This window comes from Coturnix japonica, chromosome 19 (assembly GCF_001577835.2).
Source record: "Coturnix japonica isolate 7356 chromosome 19, Coturnix japonica 2.1, whole genome shotgun sequence".
In the NCBI taxonomy this organism is placed as follows: domain Eukaryota; kingdom Metazoa; phylum Chordata; class Aves; order Galliformes; family Phasianidae; genus Coturnix; species Coturnix japonica.
In genome coordinates this window covers 112,557-129,633 of record NC_029534.1, presented here as the reverse complement: position 1 = coordinate 129,633, position 17,077 = coordinate 112,557, and the positions used below count along the sequence as shown (strand labels likewise).

General features: G+C 55.1%; 3 protein-coding genes across 4 annotated transcripts; all 3 read left to right on the top strand.

Annotated features, from left to right (window-relative positions):
- The first annotated feature begins 47 nt into the window (after positions 1-47).
- TBL2 (transducin beta like 2) lies at positions 48-3,617 on the top strand. The gene is made up of 7 exons (XM_015880987.2): positions 48-183; positions 318-460; positions 545-729; positions 1,059-1,210; positions 2,303-2,429; positions 2,558-2,710; positions 3,071-3,617. The coding sequence occupies exons 1-7, from the start codon at positions 87-89 to the stop codon at positions 3,525-3,527; spliced, it is 1,314 nt and encodes a 437-aa protein (XP_015736473.1). The 5' UTR covers positions 48-86; the 3' UTR covers positions 3,528-3,617.
- Positions 3,618-4,069: 452 nt separating this feature from the next.
- Positions 4,070-7,253, top strand: BCL7B (BAF chromatin remodeling complex subunit BCL7B). Of its 2 annotated transcripts, none has more exons than XM_015880980.2 (6): positions 4,070-4,198; positions 4,544-4,619; positions 4,724-4,817; positions 5,227-5,412; positions 5,631-5,710; positions 6,127-7,253. In XM_015880980.2, the coding sequence occupies exons 1-6, from the start codon at positions 4,107-4,109 to the stop codon at positions 6,217-6,219; spliced, it is 621 nt and encodes a 206-aa protein (XP_015736466.1). In that variant the 5' UTR covers positions 4,070-4,106; the 3' UTR covers positions 6,220-7,253. The 2 variants fall into 2 exon arrangements, with proteins under 2 accessions (XP_015736466.1, XP_015736467.1); XM_015880981.2 differs by having other exon boundaries at positions 4,080-4,198; positions 5,242-5,412.
- Positions 7,254-7,372: 119 nt separating this feature from the next.
- On the top strand, positions 7,373-16,836 carry MKS1 (MKS transition zone complex subunit 1). Its single transcript, XM_015880979.2, has 17 exons — positions 7,373-8,515; positions 8,594-8,771; positions 8,978-9,133; positions 9,491-9,588; positions 9,789-9,917; positions 10,191-10,295; positions 10,652-10,760; positions 11,470-11,526; positions 11,643-11,685; positions 11,822-11,884; positions 12,505-12,575; positions 12,910-12,979; positions 14,237-14,344; positions 14,834-14,967; positions 15,530-15,612; positions 15,695-15,792; positions 16,248-16,836. The coding sequence occupies exons 1-17, from the start codon at positions 8,436-8,438 to the stop codon at positions 16,349-16,351; spliced, it is 1,686 nt and encodes a 561-aa protein (XP_015736465.1). The 5' UTR covers positions 7,373-8,435; the 3' UTR covers positions 16,352-16,836.
- Positions 16,837-17,077: the final 241 nt, after the last annotated feature.

The following is a 17,077-nucleotide window of genomic DNA, read 5'->3' as shown; positions in this document are numbered from 1 at the left end:
GAGAGGCGCGCCAGGAAGGGGCGGGGCGGGGCCGTGTGTCGGCGCATGCGCAGCGCGTGCCCCGCCCGGCCGTGAGCTGTCGGGCCATGGAGGCGGCGCTGGGGCTGGGGCTGCTCCTGCTCGTGGCCGCGCTGCTCGTGGCGGCTGCGCTGCGCCGGGCTGCACCGGGGAGAACGGCCACCGGTACGGCACGGGGTGACGGGAGAGTGGGTACAAGTGTGGGTTCGGCTGTGGGTACCGGTGTGGGTACGGCTGTGGGTACCGCTCCGTTTCCGCCCTGCCCGCGGTCGCTCCCCGCTGAGTCCCGCTCCCCGCAGGCCCCGCACTGACCGGCCCGGTGCTGACCGGCCCCGCCGCCTCCAGCCCCGACAGTCCCCGCAGGGCGAAGCCGCGGCCGCGCAGGGAGAAGCCGCAGCGTGAGCCCGGCTTCACGCACCGCCTGCTGGCCGCCGCGCTCAAGGTACCGGCCGCCCCCACGTCCCGCTGGAGCCCCCCGTCCCGTCCCATCCCGTCCCGTCCCGGCCCTGACGGCCGCTCCCCGCAGGGTCACGTTGGCGCTGTGAGCTGCCTGCACTTCAGCAGCAATGGGAAGCACTTGGCGTCCTGCGCCGACGATCGCACCGTGCGGCTCTGGAGCACACGCGACTTCACGGCGCGCGAGCACCGCAGCGTGCGGGGAAACGTGGAGCTGGACCACGCCGAGCTCGTCCGCTTCAGCCCCGACGGCAGGTGGGGCCGGAACCCCGTGTGGCACCGGCGGCGCGATGCGGGACGTCCCGCCTTAACGCGGGGCTCGGGGCGGTGTCACAACACCCGCGTTGCCGGCCGGTATAAGGGGGGTGCGGGAGCTGCGGGGGAGGCAGCTCGGTGCTGCTGAATTGCTTTGAGGGCAGAGGAAGGGACGGAGCTACCGCAGGGCAGGTACCGAGCCCTCATAAAACAACTGATGTGTCACCTCTCCCCCAGGTGCCCCACGGTGACCGGTAACTCACACACCGGAGCTGGGCCGACCACGGCAACCTGCTGCTTAACGGCTCGGTTCCCGTCCTTCCACTTAGGGCGCTCCTCGTCTGGCTGGCAAACGGAGAGACAATTCGTGTCTATAAAGTGACGAAGAAGGACGACGACAGCTTCACCTTCACACCATCCTCCGAGGATTTCCCAAAGAAGCACAAAGCTCCCGTCATTAACATGGGAGTCGCAGAGACAGGTGAGCTGCTCCCCTGCTGTGCCCCCACACCCACCTGGATTTCCTTTCTGAGCAACAGCCGCTGGGTTGAACATGTTGATAGTCCTTGACTTGATCAAGGCCTGCTCGATTCTGTGTTATTCTAGTTGTTGTGTCTTAGCCTTTGTTTACTATTGAGTAAGCTGGAAAACAATTTGAGGAGAGAAATCTCTAAGGAAGCTTAGAATTGCCTGATTTGCAGTGTCTTATTTTAGGCTCTCAGGGACACTGTTGTAAAGAGTCGTGGTCTCAGTATTGAGCATCACTGTTGTCTGGCTTGTTGCTCTTGCTTCAGCCAGTGAGAAATGGCTGCAGTCAGTTGACAGGTTCAGGAGCGTAGGCTGGCCCTTGGTATCTCCTAGAACAGCCTGAGAAGGGTGAATGTTGATGGCTGAGGCTTGGTGGATTCGTGCTTCAGCTGCGTGGCAGCGCACAGTTGGCAGCGGGTGGATGCACGTTCCACTCTGTAAGAGAAAAGTCCATGAATTTTTAACTGAGGTCTTTGTTTGGCTGCAGGAGTGAAAATTGAAACCCTGTAACAAGTAGCTTGAAGATAAATTTGAACTCAGTGTCCGTGCTGAGATGAAAAGTGAAAGCACAGCAAGTGGAAACAAGCAAATATCCAAAATGCGACGCCACCAGTAATCCAGGACAAACGTAGTGTGACTTCTAATCATCTACCAGTCTGTAATCCCTGACTTTGAAAGCTAGATACCTCTCCTGGTTAAAGCACAACCTGATAAAGTCTGCTGCATTGACTGAGCGTAGCACTGAGCTCTGCAAGTAGGATCTGAAAGGTGCCGGGTGGAAGCTCAGGGGGGCTCTGGGTTGGCAGCTGTGAGCTGCTGAGTCCTGACTGAACACTGGTACATACCCGGCCATGGGCCTGTTGGCACGGCTTTGTGCTCTGTGCCAGGAGAAAAGTGCTGCTGCTTTGGTGCTGCTTTTGGTTTCCTGACAGTTCTGATGCAGAGACAAGTTTCTCTGTTTAGGAACCATTACAGCTGTTGGTGACTATGGCAGCTTTAGGCCTAGGAATTCTCCTCATCTCTGCCTTTTTCTTCCTCCCCCCAGGGAAGTTTATCATGACAGCTTCCAGTGACACTACCATCCTGATCTGGAGCCCCAAGGGTGAAGTCCTTGCCAGCATTAACACTAACCAGATGAACAATGCCTATGCTACTGTATCACCCTGCGGGAGGTGAGGAACCTGCAGGTGTTTCAGGCTGCTGCTGCTGAGTGGGAAGCTCAGTGGTGCAGTGGCTGTGGAGCTGACCCTATAACCCAGCCACAGTGATACTTTGTAATAGACTATTTTATTTTGTTCAGGTTTGTGGCATCGTGTGGCTTTACTCCCGATGTGAAGGTTTGGGAAGTATGTTTTGGCAAGAAAGGTGACTTCCGGGAAGTGACCAGGGCTTTTGAGCTGAAAGGCCACACTGCTGGCGTGTATTCCTTCGCCTTCTCTAATGACTCGAGGCGGTAAGTGTGTTCTAACACTGCCTGAGGATACCCTGAGGATGTGTGTGCTCACACCTCCCAGTGTGCCTGAATTGCCCATCCATACTCAAACCTGTGCCCATCCCGGCCCCGGGTGCTCCCTGGGTGCCCAAGCACTGCTGTGGTCCGTCCTTATCCTCCTTGTGGGTTTCCTCCTGTTGGGTGACCATCCTCCTTGCTCTGGGAGGATGACGGCCCTATGTGTACACACGTATGCAGGCTCATGTTTTCCAAAACCAGTATCTGTCCACAAAGTAAAGGATTCCTGCTTTGTAGATGCGAAGAGGGAACAAGTAGGACCCACCTTCCTGGCAGTCACGTGTGGTTTATGTTTGCCTGTAGGATGGCTACCGTTTCCAAGGACGGGACGTGGAAGTTCTGGGACACGGATGTGGAGTACAAGAAGCAGCAGGACCCGTACCTGCTGCTGACGGGGAGCTGTGATGTGGCGGAGCCGTGCCGCATCGCGCTGTCCCCTGACGCTCACGTGGCGGCCATCTCCTGCGGCACCAACATCACCGTGTACAACACGCGCAGAGGGGAGGAGGAGGAGCGCTTCGTTGGTGTCCACACGCAGCACATCGCAGACCTGGCCTTCGACACCAGCGGCCGCTTCCTGGTGTCCTGCGGGGACCGTGCGATCCGTGTGTTCCACAACACGGCCGGGTACCGCGCGGTGCTGGAGGAGATGGAGGCGGCGCTGAGGAGAAGCAGCAGCAGAACCACAAAGGAGCGGCTGGAACAGCAGATCCACAGCGCCAGGAGAGCATTGACTGCTGTGTGTGGCAGGAAGAGATAACGGGGCAACGGGGGAACCTGCAGCACACGGCGGGTTCGACTTGTGATACAAAACGAACAGCTCGTAATAAAAGTGCGGCCTTTCCCTGCCTGTTTTTGTGCCTGTTTTGTGCCTGTTCTCTGCCACACTCTGTGGGGCAGGAGGAGACACGGGCCCTGTGGCCAGGCCTTCGCCGCACGGATGGGCTGTGCTCCTCGTGCCGTTGTGGTGCCGGGGCTGCGGGCACAAACAGCAGCTCCCGGTTCCATCATCTCCCGCTCCGGTTCCATCATCTCCCGCTCCGGTTCCATCATCTCCCGCTCCGGTTCCATCATCTCCCGCTCCGGTTCCATCTCCCGCCGCCCCGTCCCGCCCCGCCCAACATGGCGCCCGCCGTCCCCACCTTCGCGCCTCCTCTGCGCGCCGTGTGGGCGGTGCGTTCCGCGCATGCGCAGCGTTGTGTCCGTCCCCGCCCCTCCCCCTCCCCCCCGGGGCGGGCCGTGCGCCGTGACGCTGCGCGCACAGCGGGGCGGGGCGTGCGCATGCGCAGGGAGCGGCGGCGGGTGCGGCGGAGCCGGGGCTGCCGGGGCTGCGGGCGCCATGTCGGGCCGCTCGGTGCGCGCCGAGACCCGCAGCCGCGCCAAGGATGACATCAAAAAAGTGATGGCGGCCATCGAGCGCGTCCGCAGATGGTGAGAGGCGGGGCCGGGGGGGGTGGGGCCTGTCGGCCCGCAGCCAATCACCGCCGCACCCGTCTGCGGCTCCGAGCGCGCCGGGAGCGGGCGCCCAATCGCGGCGCCGCGTGCGGCGGAGGGCGGTGCTAAGCGGGCGGCGGCCAATCGGATGGCGAGTGCGGGAGGGAAGCGGAAGGGCGGGTGACGGACGGGCGGGCGGACCAATCGCGAGGAGGGGCGGCGGGCCGGGCGGCGGGGCGGGGCCAAGGCGTGACGGGCGTTTCCCGGAGCCAATGAGAGCAGCGGGCGGCGGGGGCGGGGCGGGGCCTGTCGTGGTGCCGGACGCGCCGTGTGTGACCGCAGGGAGAAGAAATGGGTGACGGTGGGAGACACGTCGCTGCGGATCTTCAAGTGGGTGCCCGTGGCCGACAGCAAAGAGGTGGGTGACGGGGGGAACGGGGGTAACGTGGGTGCTGTGCCCACCTGCCCTCGTGCCGTGTCCCGCCCATAACGCTGCTGTCCACGTTCGTTCCTTCCCTCAAGAAAGAGAAATCCAAGGCCGCTGGTGCCGCGCGGGAGCCCAACGGTTTCCCGGCTGACTCGGCTGCCAACTCCTCACTGCTGCTCGAGTTCCAAGGTGAGCACAGCCGGACTGTACAGTGTGTGTGTGTGTGTGTGTGTGTGTGTGTGTGTGCTGCCCGTGTGTGTGTGTGTGTGTGTGTGTGTGTGTGTGTGTGCTGCACCACGTGTGCTGTGTGCTCTATGCTGTGTGCTGCTCCCCTTTGCTCCCATTTGCTCTCATTATTTGCTCCCCTTTGCTCTCATTATTTGCTCCCATTTGCTCTCATTATTTGCTCCCCTTTGGGCTCTCATTATTTGCCTCCCCATTTGCTCTCATTATTTGCTCCCATTTGCTCTCATTATTTGCTCCCCTTTGCTCATACCGTGGCTCTGTGTGCACAGTGCGCTGTTGCTCCCCATTCCTTTGTCTCTCAGTGCTGCCCTCGCTCCTCGTGCTGCTGGGTCAAGCTCCTGTTCTTCACTAGGTGCTGTTTCTGCAGATGAGAACAGCAACCAGAGCTCCCTGTCCGACGTTTACCAGCTCAAGGTGGACAGCAGCCCCAATTCCAGCCCCAGTCCCCAGCAGAGCGAGTCCATGAGTCCCGCCCACACGTCTGACTTCCGCACAGACGACTCACAGCCGCCCACACTGGGGCAGGAGACTATGGAAGGTGAGTTCCAGGACACCTGGGTGTGACTCCTTCAATGAGAAGAGGGAGGCACCAGCCGGAGCAGGGAGCCCAGGGAAGGTGCTGCTGGGCCCAGGACGGAGCTGCCTCCTGTGCTGCTTGTGGGGCAGGTGGCTGAGGCACCTCAGCCTGAGGGCTCAGCAGGCTGGGTGCTGCTGTGAGCCTGTATCTGCCACGTGTTAACCTTCTCTTCCTTCCAGAGCCCTCTCTGCCTTCCTCGGAAGTTGCCGATGAGCCTCCCACTCTTACAAAAGAAGAGCCGGTCCCTCTTGAGACTCAGGTAAGGGAGGGAGGATAGAAACCATGTCTAAATGCGTATTCACCCATCTTAGTCCTGTCCCTAGGGCACTTTTCTTTGATTTCTTATTATAGCATAGACATCAGAAAGTCCCAAATTGCCCTCAGGAGCTACCCAGACCAACTGGCTTCCTGAGTGGTACTGTGGTTCAGTTTGGTTTTAGGGTATATATTGTGTGTAGAAAATACATGGAGATGGATTAAGAAACTGGTTATAGCTGAGTCCAGAGCTGGGCTGGATTCCCTCTCTTGGTGCCCAGGTTTCATTTAGCAGCCTGACTCACAGAGGAGAGCCCAGGGTGTCCCCACAGGGCGAGACACAGCCTTGTCCAGCAGCTCCACACGGCCTTGTGGGCACGCTGAGCTCTTGTCACTGCTGGTGACCTCTGGCTCTTGCAGGTAACTGAAGAGGAGGAGGACTCTGGCGCACCGCCTCTGAAGAGATTTTGTGCTGATCAGAACTCTGTGTGCCACACAGCCTCGGAGAGCTAGCCTGCCCATCCCCGGGGAGAGCCTTCGCCAGACCCTCGCAGAGCTGCCTGCCCTTCCCTGGGGAATGGGGTGCTTCCCTTGTCCTGCCCTTCCCGAGGGACAGGGCACCCCTGCTGCCTCGCCATCCAGCCTGCCCTGCCCTCGGGGGCAGGAGCCTCCCACCAGCCCCTGCAGAGGCAGCCTGCAAGTGATTTGCCCAGCTGAATGGGGCTGCCACCAGTACCTGCAAATTTGCCTCTATTTATTGGCTCCCACCCTCCCTGCTGATCTGTGCTGTAGTGGCATGGGGTTTCTGGTGCGTGGTCTGCATGCGTGGGGGGAGGGATCCTTGGGATGCCCTGTTCTCTGTCACCCCTAACGCACCGGCAGATGCTGTTTGCCTGCTTCTGGATCCACTGTCTGCCCTGTCCCCTGTGCTGGGAACAGAAGAGCCATGTCCCACCTGCAGAAAGTGATGTGTCCGCTCCCTTGTGACCACAGTCTGGGGCGTTCCTGGTGTAGGTCCAAAGGGCAGAGGAGGGAGGGGGGGGAGCGCCCTGAGAATGGAAACAACGGCCCTCCGTGCCGCTGGGACACTGTGCAATAAGCTGCTACTAAGCCATTAGTATTGGAAGAGGGAGGAGTGCTGCCATTTCGGAGGGCAGGTACTGGACACATCGGCCCTGCCTGCTGCTCCTCTGCCTCCAGGCCCTCACAGAAGCCTCTGTCCGCCCCAGACAGGCAGGGGCTGGGATGGAGCGGGGCAGCCGGCACTGCCGTGTCCCAGCTGGACCTGCACCCTGCTCCTCCTGCCCGCCCCGCTCCCCAGGTACATCCCGTCCCCTGGACAGGACACAGGGTGCAGGAGCCCCATGGAGCCCTCCCATGCCCCCATTCCCACGCTCCCCACCCCGCTGGGCCCCCCCCCACCGCCACTGCATGTCCTGCCGTCTGTGATCGAGCCTGGCGAAGCTGAAGGTGCGGCTGCGCGTGGAAGTGGAAAGATATTTTAGCACTGAATAGAATATTTTTAAAATTAAACTATTTGAAATACAGTGCTCAGTGACTGCAGGTGCGTGGGCTACAGCAGCTGGGGCAGGAGCTCAGAGCAGGCGCTGGGCAGCACCGGGCTGAGCCGGGCTGGAGTTTCCTGCTCCAGGCCTGAGCTCGGTGCCAGCTCTCGGGCCCGGTGCTCAGCACGGTGTGGGCCGGGCACCGGGACTTTGCTTTGCACGGGGTCTGTTCCCTGGTGGCTGGTTGGGCTGGAGGCTGCAGGGCCCCGCCATGGACAGCTGGGCTCCTCTGGGCTGCATCCCTGTGAGCTGCCCCTGGATCTGGTGGTCACACACAGCCACAGTCCTGTAGCAGAACGTCTGGTGTGTGTTAAAGCCACAAGTCCCGCTGCGATGCCGGGGGAGCGGCCCTGTGTGCAGCCCATGTCGGGGCACAGCTCAGGGCAGACACAAAGAGCCGCAGGGGGAGCTGCCCTGGGCACCCTGACTGCACTGCACGGGCCCTGGGTTTCCACCTCAGCCTTTCCTTATGGGAGAGAGCCCACACCGAGGTTAATTAACACCACGTGCCCACAGGTATCTTTGTGGCAGCCTTTGATTCATCTCTGTGCATTGCAAAAAATGATTCTTATTTTCCGGTTTATTAAATGGAGCGTATAAATCTAAGCCAAAGGTGCAGCTCCCTCTGTGCGACCGTCACGTGTGTTTCACAGCAGCACTTGCTGTGTGTTCTGCCCCAGTCCGGGGCCGCTCAGCACGTGGTTGTTGTGTGTATCCGGGCAGAGCTGAACCGAGGGCCCACAACGTGGAGGGGGCTCAGGGCGGCTCTGAGGGGTCACAGCGCAGGAACACGAAGCTGTGGGGGTCGCTGAGGTTTGGCTGGATGCGGCCATGCATTGCCAGGCGGGCACATCATTGAAACGTGTGGGAACTTCTGAAGAGTGTGTGACCGTGCAGAGCAGCTCAGAGCACCACGGCTGAACTGGTCGGACTTGAGATAACGTCTCTTTTCCCGTTCAGAACATCGCTGCTCGGCTTCGTTAAGGCGGCTGCGTTAAGACGTTCTGCTGCCGCTGCTCCCCTCTCCTTTCCCGCCGCCCATCGCCCCCGTCCGGTACCGCACTCGGTTCCGCTCCGCTCGTTACCCGGCTCCGCTCCCGGCCGCGCTCTGCTCCCCGCTGCCGCCAGGGGGCGCTGCCGCCGCCCCGCGTCCCTGGTGACGGGATGGCGGCGCCGCTGTGGAGCGCGGAGGCGGGCGGCGGCGTGTACCGCTCCCGGGACCCGGTGCGCAACCTGCGGCTGCGGTGAGCGCCCGGCACGCACGGCCCCGGCTGCGGCTCCGTCCGCGCTCGCTCTCACGATGTCTCCGTCCTTCCCCGCAGGGTCCACATCCAGCGGGTATCGGCCGCCGGGCCCGTCCCGCCGCAGGCCGCGCTGTCCCCGAGCGGCGGCCCCGAGGGGCTGGGGCTGAGCGCCCGAACCGGGCACGGGGCTGCGGGGCGACCCCCGGCCGAGGAGGAGAGCGCCGAGCTGGGATGGCAGCAGAAGCTCTTCAGCCAGGTGCGAACCGCCGCCGGGCAGCGCCGTGTCCGTTCCGTGTCCGTGTCCGTGTCCGTGTCCGTGTCCGTGTCCGGGTCCGTGTCCATGTCCGTGTCCGGGTCCGTGTCCGTTCCGTGTCCGTGTCCCCGCCGCTCACCGGGCCGGGAACTTCTGTGGCCCGGCCGTGGTGAATCAACGCGGCTTTTAACTGTGCCCGTGACGTTCAGTTCGAGGTGGATCTGTACCGACACGAGTCAGCCTGCCAGACTCCGCTGGACCGGCAGTACCACGAGGAGATCCTGAAGCTGGACAGAGCCGGAGGGCGCAAGAACCGCCGCATCTTCACCTACACCGATCACGACCGGTTCACCAACATGGAGGAGGTACCGGCCCGTGGTTCTGCACAGAGCAGCGTCCGTCTGTCGGCAGCACCGGGACCAGCACGGGGCACGTTCGTTGTTTTGTGGCCGTGGTGCAGCGTGCCCGGCGCTGCTCTGCACTGTGTGCTACAGAACGACGGCTCCGTACTGCAGAGCGACGGGCAGGAGCAGCTGGGATGGAGGCACTTGGCTCGGCAGGGTTGTGTTGTTAGTGAAGTTCACAGCTGGCACATGGCTGTGAATAAATATCCCTTATACTTGCATGTACAAATACTTATTCTGGCTTCCAGGGGCAGAATTGCATTTGAGAGAAAAGTCCTGTTGTCATGAAGCGAGTTCTGTTCTGTGTCTCTGTTCCAGCACGGCCAGAAGGTGACTGACTCAGACTGTGAGGTGCCCTCGTACCTGGCGGAGAGGATGGCCAATGTGAGGAGGAGAAGACAGGACCGTAAACCGCTGTGAGTTCAGACTGAGGCTCAGAACTGGCTGATGTGGGTGTCGTGGTGTCCGTGCTGCAGGGCAGCCTGTTCTGTGGGAGCTGTTGGCTTGAGCTGTGCTGGACTCAGGTCTGGCAGTTTGACTCTTGTTTGGTGGGTCTGTGCCCGGCTGCTGGTGCGAGTTCTGCTGACCGTGAGTTGTGCTGTTCTGTGACTGGCAGAGATGGGAGTTCTCTCAAGTCAAAAATCATCACCTGGGAGCCCTCGGAAGAGTTCATAAAGAACAATCACGTGATTAACACTCCTGTTCAGACGATGTACATCATGGCGGACTTGGGACCTTATGGGAAGTAAGTAAAATCCTGAAGCGATCCTGATTTCCCAGAAGCAAACCCATCTCCTTTCTCAAATCTGCCGCTTCTCTCTTCAACTGAGGGAATTCCAAGTGTAACTCCAGCTGCTCTTTCTGCTTCTTTGGGAGGTACTGAGTGTGTCCCTCCAAAAGGTTTTTTAAACCAATGTAGGGCTGTATGGGTGTATCTGTGCCTTTCTGTACCCCCTGTTCCAGAACAAGTGTGTGCTCTATTGAGACTCGCTTTGTGTTTCTTGATGTCTTCCATTAGGCTCGGACAGAAGGAATACGAACACGTTCTTTGTACAGTCAAGGTGGATGGCAATGGGGTGATCACAGTGAAGCCTGACTTTACTGGCACCAAAGGAGCCTACTGGTGAGTGGGAGAGGGCTGCTGCTGCTCATGGGGCTGAAATTACAGTGTGGAAGACAGGACCGTTTGGTTCTGGTGCTCGGTGTCATTGTGCATGCGATGCATTGGGCCCTGGAGCCAGGCCCCAGGGGTACAGGCTGTGTGCACTGGACAAAAGTGAGCCTCTCTTTTTGAGTCATCGATGCTGGCAGGGACTCAGCAATGAGGAGAGGGCCTGGGAGGGCTGTTAGTGCCCTTGTGTTGCCACATAGGCCTTGCTGGAGGGATTGCTGCCTCAGGGTGGCACAGCTGATGTTGCTGCTTGGGGCTGTTTCTTCTGTAATGCAGGAGTTTTTCCCTTTGTGCTTTGGGTTCTGCAGGATCGAGCTGGGCGGACAGAAGCGAGAGCTGTGGAAATACACCATTGAAAATGCATCAGTGCAAGTGCAGCGAGAGGAGGAGGAGCGTGAGCAGCGAGTGTTCAGAGATGTAAGAACTGGTCTCCATGGATTATTTTAACCAGCCCTGATTTGACAGAGGGATCTCGGCCTCTCACATAACATGTAATTATTAGTGCTATAGACACCAAAAACTGGCAAAATGAACGTGGTGGCAGTGAGTTTCATCATGCCCAGCGATTTAGGAGCTCCAATAAATATTCCCCTACTTTCACTCCTTACTCTGTGTAGATGGACAAACCCTTTCCTTCATCTTCCTGTTGCTGCCTGTGCAATCATCAAATGATTTCTTGTTACCTATAATGCCTTGAGCTGTTTGGATCTCATTTTGTGCCTTGACCTTATTGATCTGTCATTTTTACCTGTGGCAGTTTATAAAGGTACTTAGAGTATTTTAATGTTACATTTGTGAGCTTCCCTTTGTTTTTGTGGTCAGTAATGGAATCGCGGTTTACCTGCACCGATCTCCCATTGTGTCATTTAAGATTTGCTGATTGTAGCTTCTTTTTGTGTTAGATTTGGCTTGGTGAAGTCTGCTCTGCAGCTGGTTTCATGTTATGCAGTTAGCATCTTTTCTTTTGTTCGATTCTTCTATCTCTATACCTGCTGTAACAACAAAAATGCTGTTGGCTGAGCCCATCAACAATTTAAGTAGTTTTTAAGTTACAGTTTTTGTAGTAATGTAAGTAATAACGTTTAATCAAAAATACTCTTCTTCTAATCTTGTTCTGTGTTTTCAGCTGTACAGTCGGCACAGGGAGTACCTCAGCAGCCTGGTAGGCTCAGAATTTGAGACGGTGAGTCCCAGCAATGCTCAGCAGGGATGTGGTGCCCCGCTGCCTCCGAGGCTGATCTCCTGGTTCCACCAGTGGTCGCTGAGCCCTTTCTCTTGTTTGTCTGCTTGTTCTTACAGACACTTCCTGGTACACTGCGGCTTTTAGTGAATGGAGAAGTAGGTGAGTCTCATTGTGACCTGTAACTGTAGGGGCAAATCTGTGCTGGGACAGCAGGCTGCCTCTCTCGCATGTCTTCAGTGAATACTGGAAGAGTTTATATGGAAGTGAGCAGCTAAAGTTCATTCTCTCTTCTCAGTTTCAGCTCAAGGCTATGAGTATGACAACCTTTATGTCCATTTCTTTCTAGAGCTGCCTAAACGTGAGTATTTGTGTTTTGAGCCATATCACAGCAATTTAAGAAATAAAGCATGCTTTGGCTTATCCATATGATCAGCTTTGCTAAGTTAATAACAGTTAGTGTAGGGACTGGGATCTGATCAGAAGTCTTCAGAATACAGAACTCAATGGTTTGAAGGAAGCTGACATGCTGGGGAACATCAGCATCTTCCCTTTGTGTCCCTTCCAAATCTGGCTGGATTTGATCCATGGGCTTCTCATCCAGTAATGATCGTGTCTAGCAAACTACTGCAGGTTCGTTCCTGGAGCTGCAGAGAAGAGCCGTCCTGCTTTTGTTGTCTCAGAGATGGCCTTAATCTGATTTCAGTGCCCACCACCGTGTTTTCATGTTTTGTGCTGTTTTCGGTTTTGGCTGGTAAAGTTCCCAGCACTGACATGCACATCCTGCTTTGTATTTAACCCCCCTGAAACAATGTCTGGTCTGGGGAGCAGTCATTTGTCTGGAATAAGATGGAGCAGAATGCAGGGAAATTCAGTGTGGTGAACATCTGAATCTGAATTTCTCCTTCAAGCAGCTCTGGTACGTGAGTCCTTCCTCTCACCCGAAGCATTCACCACTGTGCTCACCTTCTCTTCTCCCAGACTGGTCAAGCCCCGCATTCCAGCAGCTGTCAGGAGTGACTCAGACCTGTGCCACCAAGACAGTGGGCTGGGTAAGGGCATTTTAAAACCTGCAGAGCAGAGTTTGAACAGACATTTTCTGAGATGAAATTTGTAACAAGCTACAGATTTATCCTCATGACAGCTCTTTCCAAGGGCAGAGCATATTAGGAATCTGCCTCTTCTGGTTGTACTTGACATCTTTCACGGTGTCACTGTGTTCAAAGTAAAATTCAGAGCAGTTTCTGTAACCTCACCTTTTTCTTCCTATAGCCTGATTGCCTTTAGATGTTTGATTTTTGTGTGCTTTAATGCCTGTGCCCCCTGCAGTACCAGTGATGAACTCTCTTGACAAGGAATCTGACCTCTGTCCTGTTCCTTTCATAGGATAATGTGGCACACTTCTGCTACCCCTTCACTTTGGAGATGTTTTTCACCCAAGAGGACAAATCAGAAGGTGTGTCTCCTTGTTTCTGAGATGTGAAACTGACTTTTGATTGCATCGTGCCTCTCGATGTGTTGATGCTCCATTGCCAGGGAGAAAGGACAGGTGTAACCAAGGGAATCAAAGCACTGTAGAATATTGCTACTTGGAAGGGACCCGCAAGGATCATCAATTCCAACCTCTGTCTCCACACATGACCACCCAAAGATCAAACCATAATTCTAAGAGCACTGTCCAAATGCTTCCTGAGCTCTGGTTTGGTGCTGCGACCACCTCAGGGAAATGTTCATTCCGTGGATGTGCTTCCCATTACCATGCAGCCTCTGTACACGTGCTATTTTATGCCCTGCCAGCACCACACTGCTGTTTGTGTGCATTCATTGGCATCACTTTGCTTCCAGCTTATAGTCAGCTTCATCCATTTGCAGAACAACTTGGATCTTAGTTTGTCTGTCTCAAAATGTCTGGCATGTGTGTCTGCCTTGCCTTGTCTGTCATAGTGCACAGAAGGGTGGCTTTCTGCAGTGGAAGAAACTGGCACATTTTTGTACATAGCTAAAACTCTGTGCTGACTCTAATGTTTGTAGACACACTCAGTGACCTGTATGATCTTCATATAGCCCATGTCACTTGGAAATTTCCTGCTCTATTTTCAGCAGGGCTCCTCAGCTTCCTTTTCCTGCTGCTTCACTGTGTTGCTGCTGCTCCATCCTCGCGAGCCCTGCTGCTCTTTGGCCTGCAGTCACTCTGGGCAGCTTTGCAGCATGTCTTGCCACTTGAATCTAATATATGCATTGAACCGACACTAACAAACTTTCTGCCTAGAATAAATATGATGAGTTTGTTTCACCATGGAGAAAATAAATGCTTGGAGGCCTGTGGGACAATCTAAGTTAATAGTCCCCAACAGTGATGAGAAAGATCAGAGATAAAAAGGCTCCTCTGTGCTGCGTCAGTTGTTTGCAGATTGTCACAACTGCCCAAAGACAACTGAGGAATCACTTTGACGATTCTCAGAGACTCACCAAAACAAAGGTTTTTTCAGTTCTTTAACTTTTTAGCCCTGTGTTTTCATCCTCAAGTCTGATGCTTCATCTTTTACACAGAAAAATAGTCATGCATACCCCACATAGAAATAGGTTTGTCATTTTGGGAGAAGCAGAGAAAGGACTCCTTGCTAGTGGGATTGAAGTGTTGAGGAAGTTTTTCTCTCTGTGTTGGTCTCCCTCTTCACCATTCAAAAAACTGATCTGCTCCCTTTCCTTGCAGAATGCCTCCTGCATTGGCCCGTTCTCTACTTCGAGGTTCTGTCCCTGGATTTCTGGCAGAGGTATCGTGTCGAAGGTTATGGTTCTGTTGTGCTGCCAACATCTCCAGGTAAAAAACCAAACATCTTTGGGGCAGTATGTTAAGTGTGTAGGGAAATAGGAGTTGAGTGGTTCTCTTTGGAACAGCTGCACCTAATTCTGGGAGGCTTCACCGTGTCATTTTGAAATGAATAGTTTGCTGTCTGTGAAGCAGCAGAGTGATGTGATGTGTCTGCACCTTCTGCCATGATGAGAAGCATTGTGTTTTGCTGTACTTGTTCTTCCAGTGGTTCTGCTGGAGAACTGTATGTGATAAAGCTCTGCATGTCCATCTTTACAATAGCAGTAGGCCCTTTCTGTTGTGTATGTAATCCCAGGCTCACAACTAGTCTAACATCATCACATAGTAAAGGGGATGGTGTCAGTGCTGGCTGTGTGGCTGGGGCTCATTGGAAAAACCTGGGAATCAGTGGGTATTCATCAGTAGGTATCCGTCCACCATGATGTCCTCTATGACTGTCGGACAGTACTGCTGAACTGTTCTGTTGTCTTGGCTCAGGTCTCCACGTGCTCACCATCCCGACCTGGCGCCCTGTAGAGCTGGGTACAGTTGCTGAGATGAGGAGATTTTTCATCGGTGGGTCTCCTGAGCTGGAGGACGTGACCTATGCCAGGATACCAACAACCTTCAAGGTAGGCTTAGCTGTGGGATGTTGCTCTTGCTGGGAAATGGTGGATTATGCTCTTAGAATCAAAGAATCATAAATTATCCCAAGTTTGAAGGAGCCCAAAGGATTATCAGTTCCAGCTCCCTGCTCTACACAGGACTACCCACAGCTAAAGTGCATGTTCTGTGTCCAAACACTTCTCTAACTTCAGCTGCTTTGATGTTCCAGTGGCTCCCCTGGGAGGCCCAACAAGCCTCTTAGAGAAGACCTCTCACCATCTTTGTTGCTGTCCTTTGGAATCTGTTTAATAAGCTGATGTTTTTCTCCTATTGTGGCACCCAGACTGAACAAAGGGCTCAAGATGGAACCCTTCCCCCAGCACTGTATCTTCCCAGTGGTCAGGTCCTGCCCTCAGCACAGCCTGGAACTGTCTGCTTGTCTCTCTGACGTCAGTTTCTGTTTGAAGCAGTGCAAGGAGTGATTCTGTGCCTGCGGGAGTGCTTGTCCTGGTGGGGCACACTCGTTGGGGTCAGCCTGCTGTAATAGGTTAGAGGCTGTAGGTACTCTAACTTGTGCTGTTTTTGCAGGGAAAGCATCTGAGCCGCTTTGGTTTTCGCACAAAGACAACAGGGAATGTCACGTTCCGGCTTTACTGCCTGCAGCAATCCAAGTGAGTGCAGCAAAGTGAGCACAAGCTCTGTGTTGTGTGCTGTGTTCTTCCAGCCCTGACCTCGAGCTGTACTTCTGTGCAGAGCCTTTCTGGAAACTAATGCCCTGAGGCATCGCATGCAGAGCGTTCTGGACCGGCTTGGAGGCCTCAGCCAGCAGAGCTCTGTCTACAATGTTCTGGGTAGGACCTTCAGTCTCCTTCTTCGAGGAGGACCTTTGTCTCACTTTTACCTCCTGTTTACAGGTTGGTCAGGGTATTTCAGGAGAATCCATTGCTTGAAGTGGAATTATCCCCCACTGTGAGCTCTCTCTGAGTTAAAACAGAAGTTAAATGTTCTGACCTGACATTGCTGGAAATTTGAGGAGGCATCAGCCCTGAGCAGTCAGAAGGGATACTCGGTCCATGAGGGCAAAGCCTGGGCTGGGCTGCCCAGTCTTGCACTGAACATAACTTGTGGCTGCGGTGTGCAGAGTCAGTCTCTGATCCATTATGCGCAGAGCAAAGAGCAGCAGCAGTCAGGTGGTACTTAGTGAGACCCCTGTTCTGAGAGGTGATGTGCACTGGACAGACTTGTCCTTCCCGTTCCCTGCGGCTGTCTGATGTGTTCTGACTTGCTGTCACCTGCTGTGTTGCAGAGGCTTTCCATCGGGCTCGGCGGCGGATGCAGGAGGCCCGTGAGAGCCTTCCCCAGGACCTCATCAGCACTTCTGCCTCCAGTGTGTGGAAGAACCCTGACTGACAGACTGACAGACCGACAGCCTCACTGCCTCTGGCCTGGGGGCAGCCCACATCTCTCTGACAGAAGCTCCCAGTGCCCTGAAGCTCTTTGAGGCCCTTCCTTTGCAGACAGGGGCAGAGATGCTGCCCTATGTCTCTCTATAGCACATCCATACTGAGAATCGTTTCCACAGGTGCGCTGTTTGAAGGCATTTTGTTACCAGGCCTTGATGTTAGAGCCAGTTGTTCATGTTTCTGCTGAGCTGACTAAAATACTGACATGAGACACGTGAGCTTTTTGAATATTGAATTGTAGGCAATGAGAAAATTTTCAAGTCTACTTGACTTGATAGATTTACTTTTCTTCTTAAAGAAGAGGGTTATGTTGAAGGTCAGGGCATGAATGTTGTTTGAGATTTAATTAACTGAGTAGTGAACTTACTGATAGTTACCATCAGCATTTGAAGCTTTAGGTCAGTTTTCAGTAAAATGAATCTGACCACCTGAGATTTAAAACTGATTCATTCCTAGAGAAAGGGAGGGGTCTTCATCGCATGGAAACCAAAGCAAGGAAATTATGTGTGACAGAGGCCAGACTGGAGAAGAGGGTTCTGTTCTGTATTTCTTTTTATCTGTGGAATTTCTGGCTCTTCTGACTGCAAGGATGAGCAGAAGGACTTTGGGAATACAACTGAAAATACATCTTCTCTTTAGTTCATAGAAGAGCTGGGCTGGATGTTGCAGATGA

Coding starts and splice junctions, on each gene's coding strand:
- TBL2 (XM_015880987.2), top strand. CDS start 87: ATGGAGGCGGCGCTGGGGCTGGGGCTGCTCCTGCTCGTGGCCGCGCTG. Junction 2,430..2,557: donor ACTGTATCACCCTGCGGGAG/GTGAGGAACCTG, acceptor TATTTTGTTCAG/GTTTGTGGCATCGTGTGGCT. Junction 2,711..3,070: donor TTCTCTAATGACTCGAGGCG/GTAAGTGTGTTC, acceptor GTTTGCCTGTAG/GATGGCTACCGTTTCCAAGG.
- MKS1 (XM_015880979.2), top strand. CDS start 8,436: ATGGCGGCGCCGCTGTGGAGCGCGGAGGCGGGCGGCGGCGTGTACCGC. Junction 9,918..10,190: donor GACTTGGGACCTTATGGGAA/GTAAGTAAAATC, acceptor GTCTTCCATTAG/GCTCGGACAGAAGGAATACG. Junction 12,980..14,236: donor CCAAGAGGACAAATCAGAAG/GTGTGTCTCCTT, acceptor CTTTCCTTGCAG/AATGCCTCCTGCATTGGCCC.
- BCL7B (XM_015880980.2), top strand. CDS start 4,107: ATGTCGGGCCGCTCGGTGCGCGCCGAGACCCGCAGCCGCGCCAAGGAT. Junction 4,818..5,226: donor ACTGCTGCTCGAGTTCCAAG/GTGAGCACAGCC, acceptor GTTCTTCACTAG/GTGCTGTTTCTGCAGATGAG. Junction 5,711..6,126: donor CGGTCCCTCTTGAGACTCAG/GTAAGGGAGGGA, acceptor TGGCTCTTGCAG/GTAACTGAAGAGGAGGAGGA.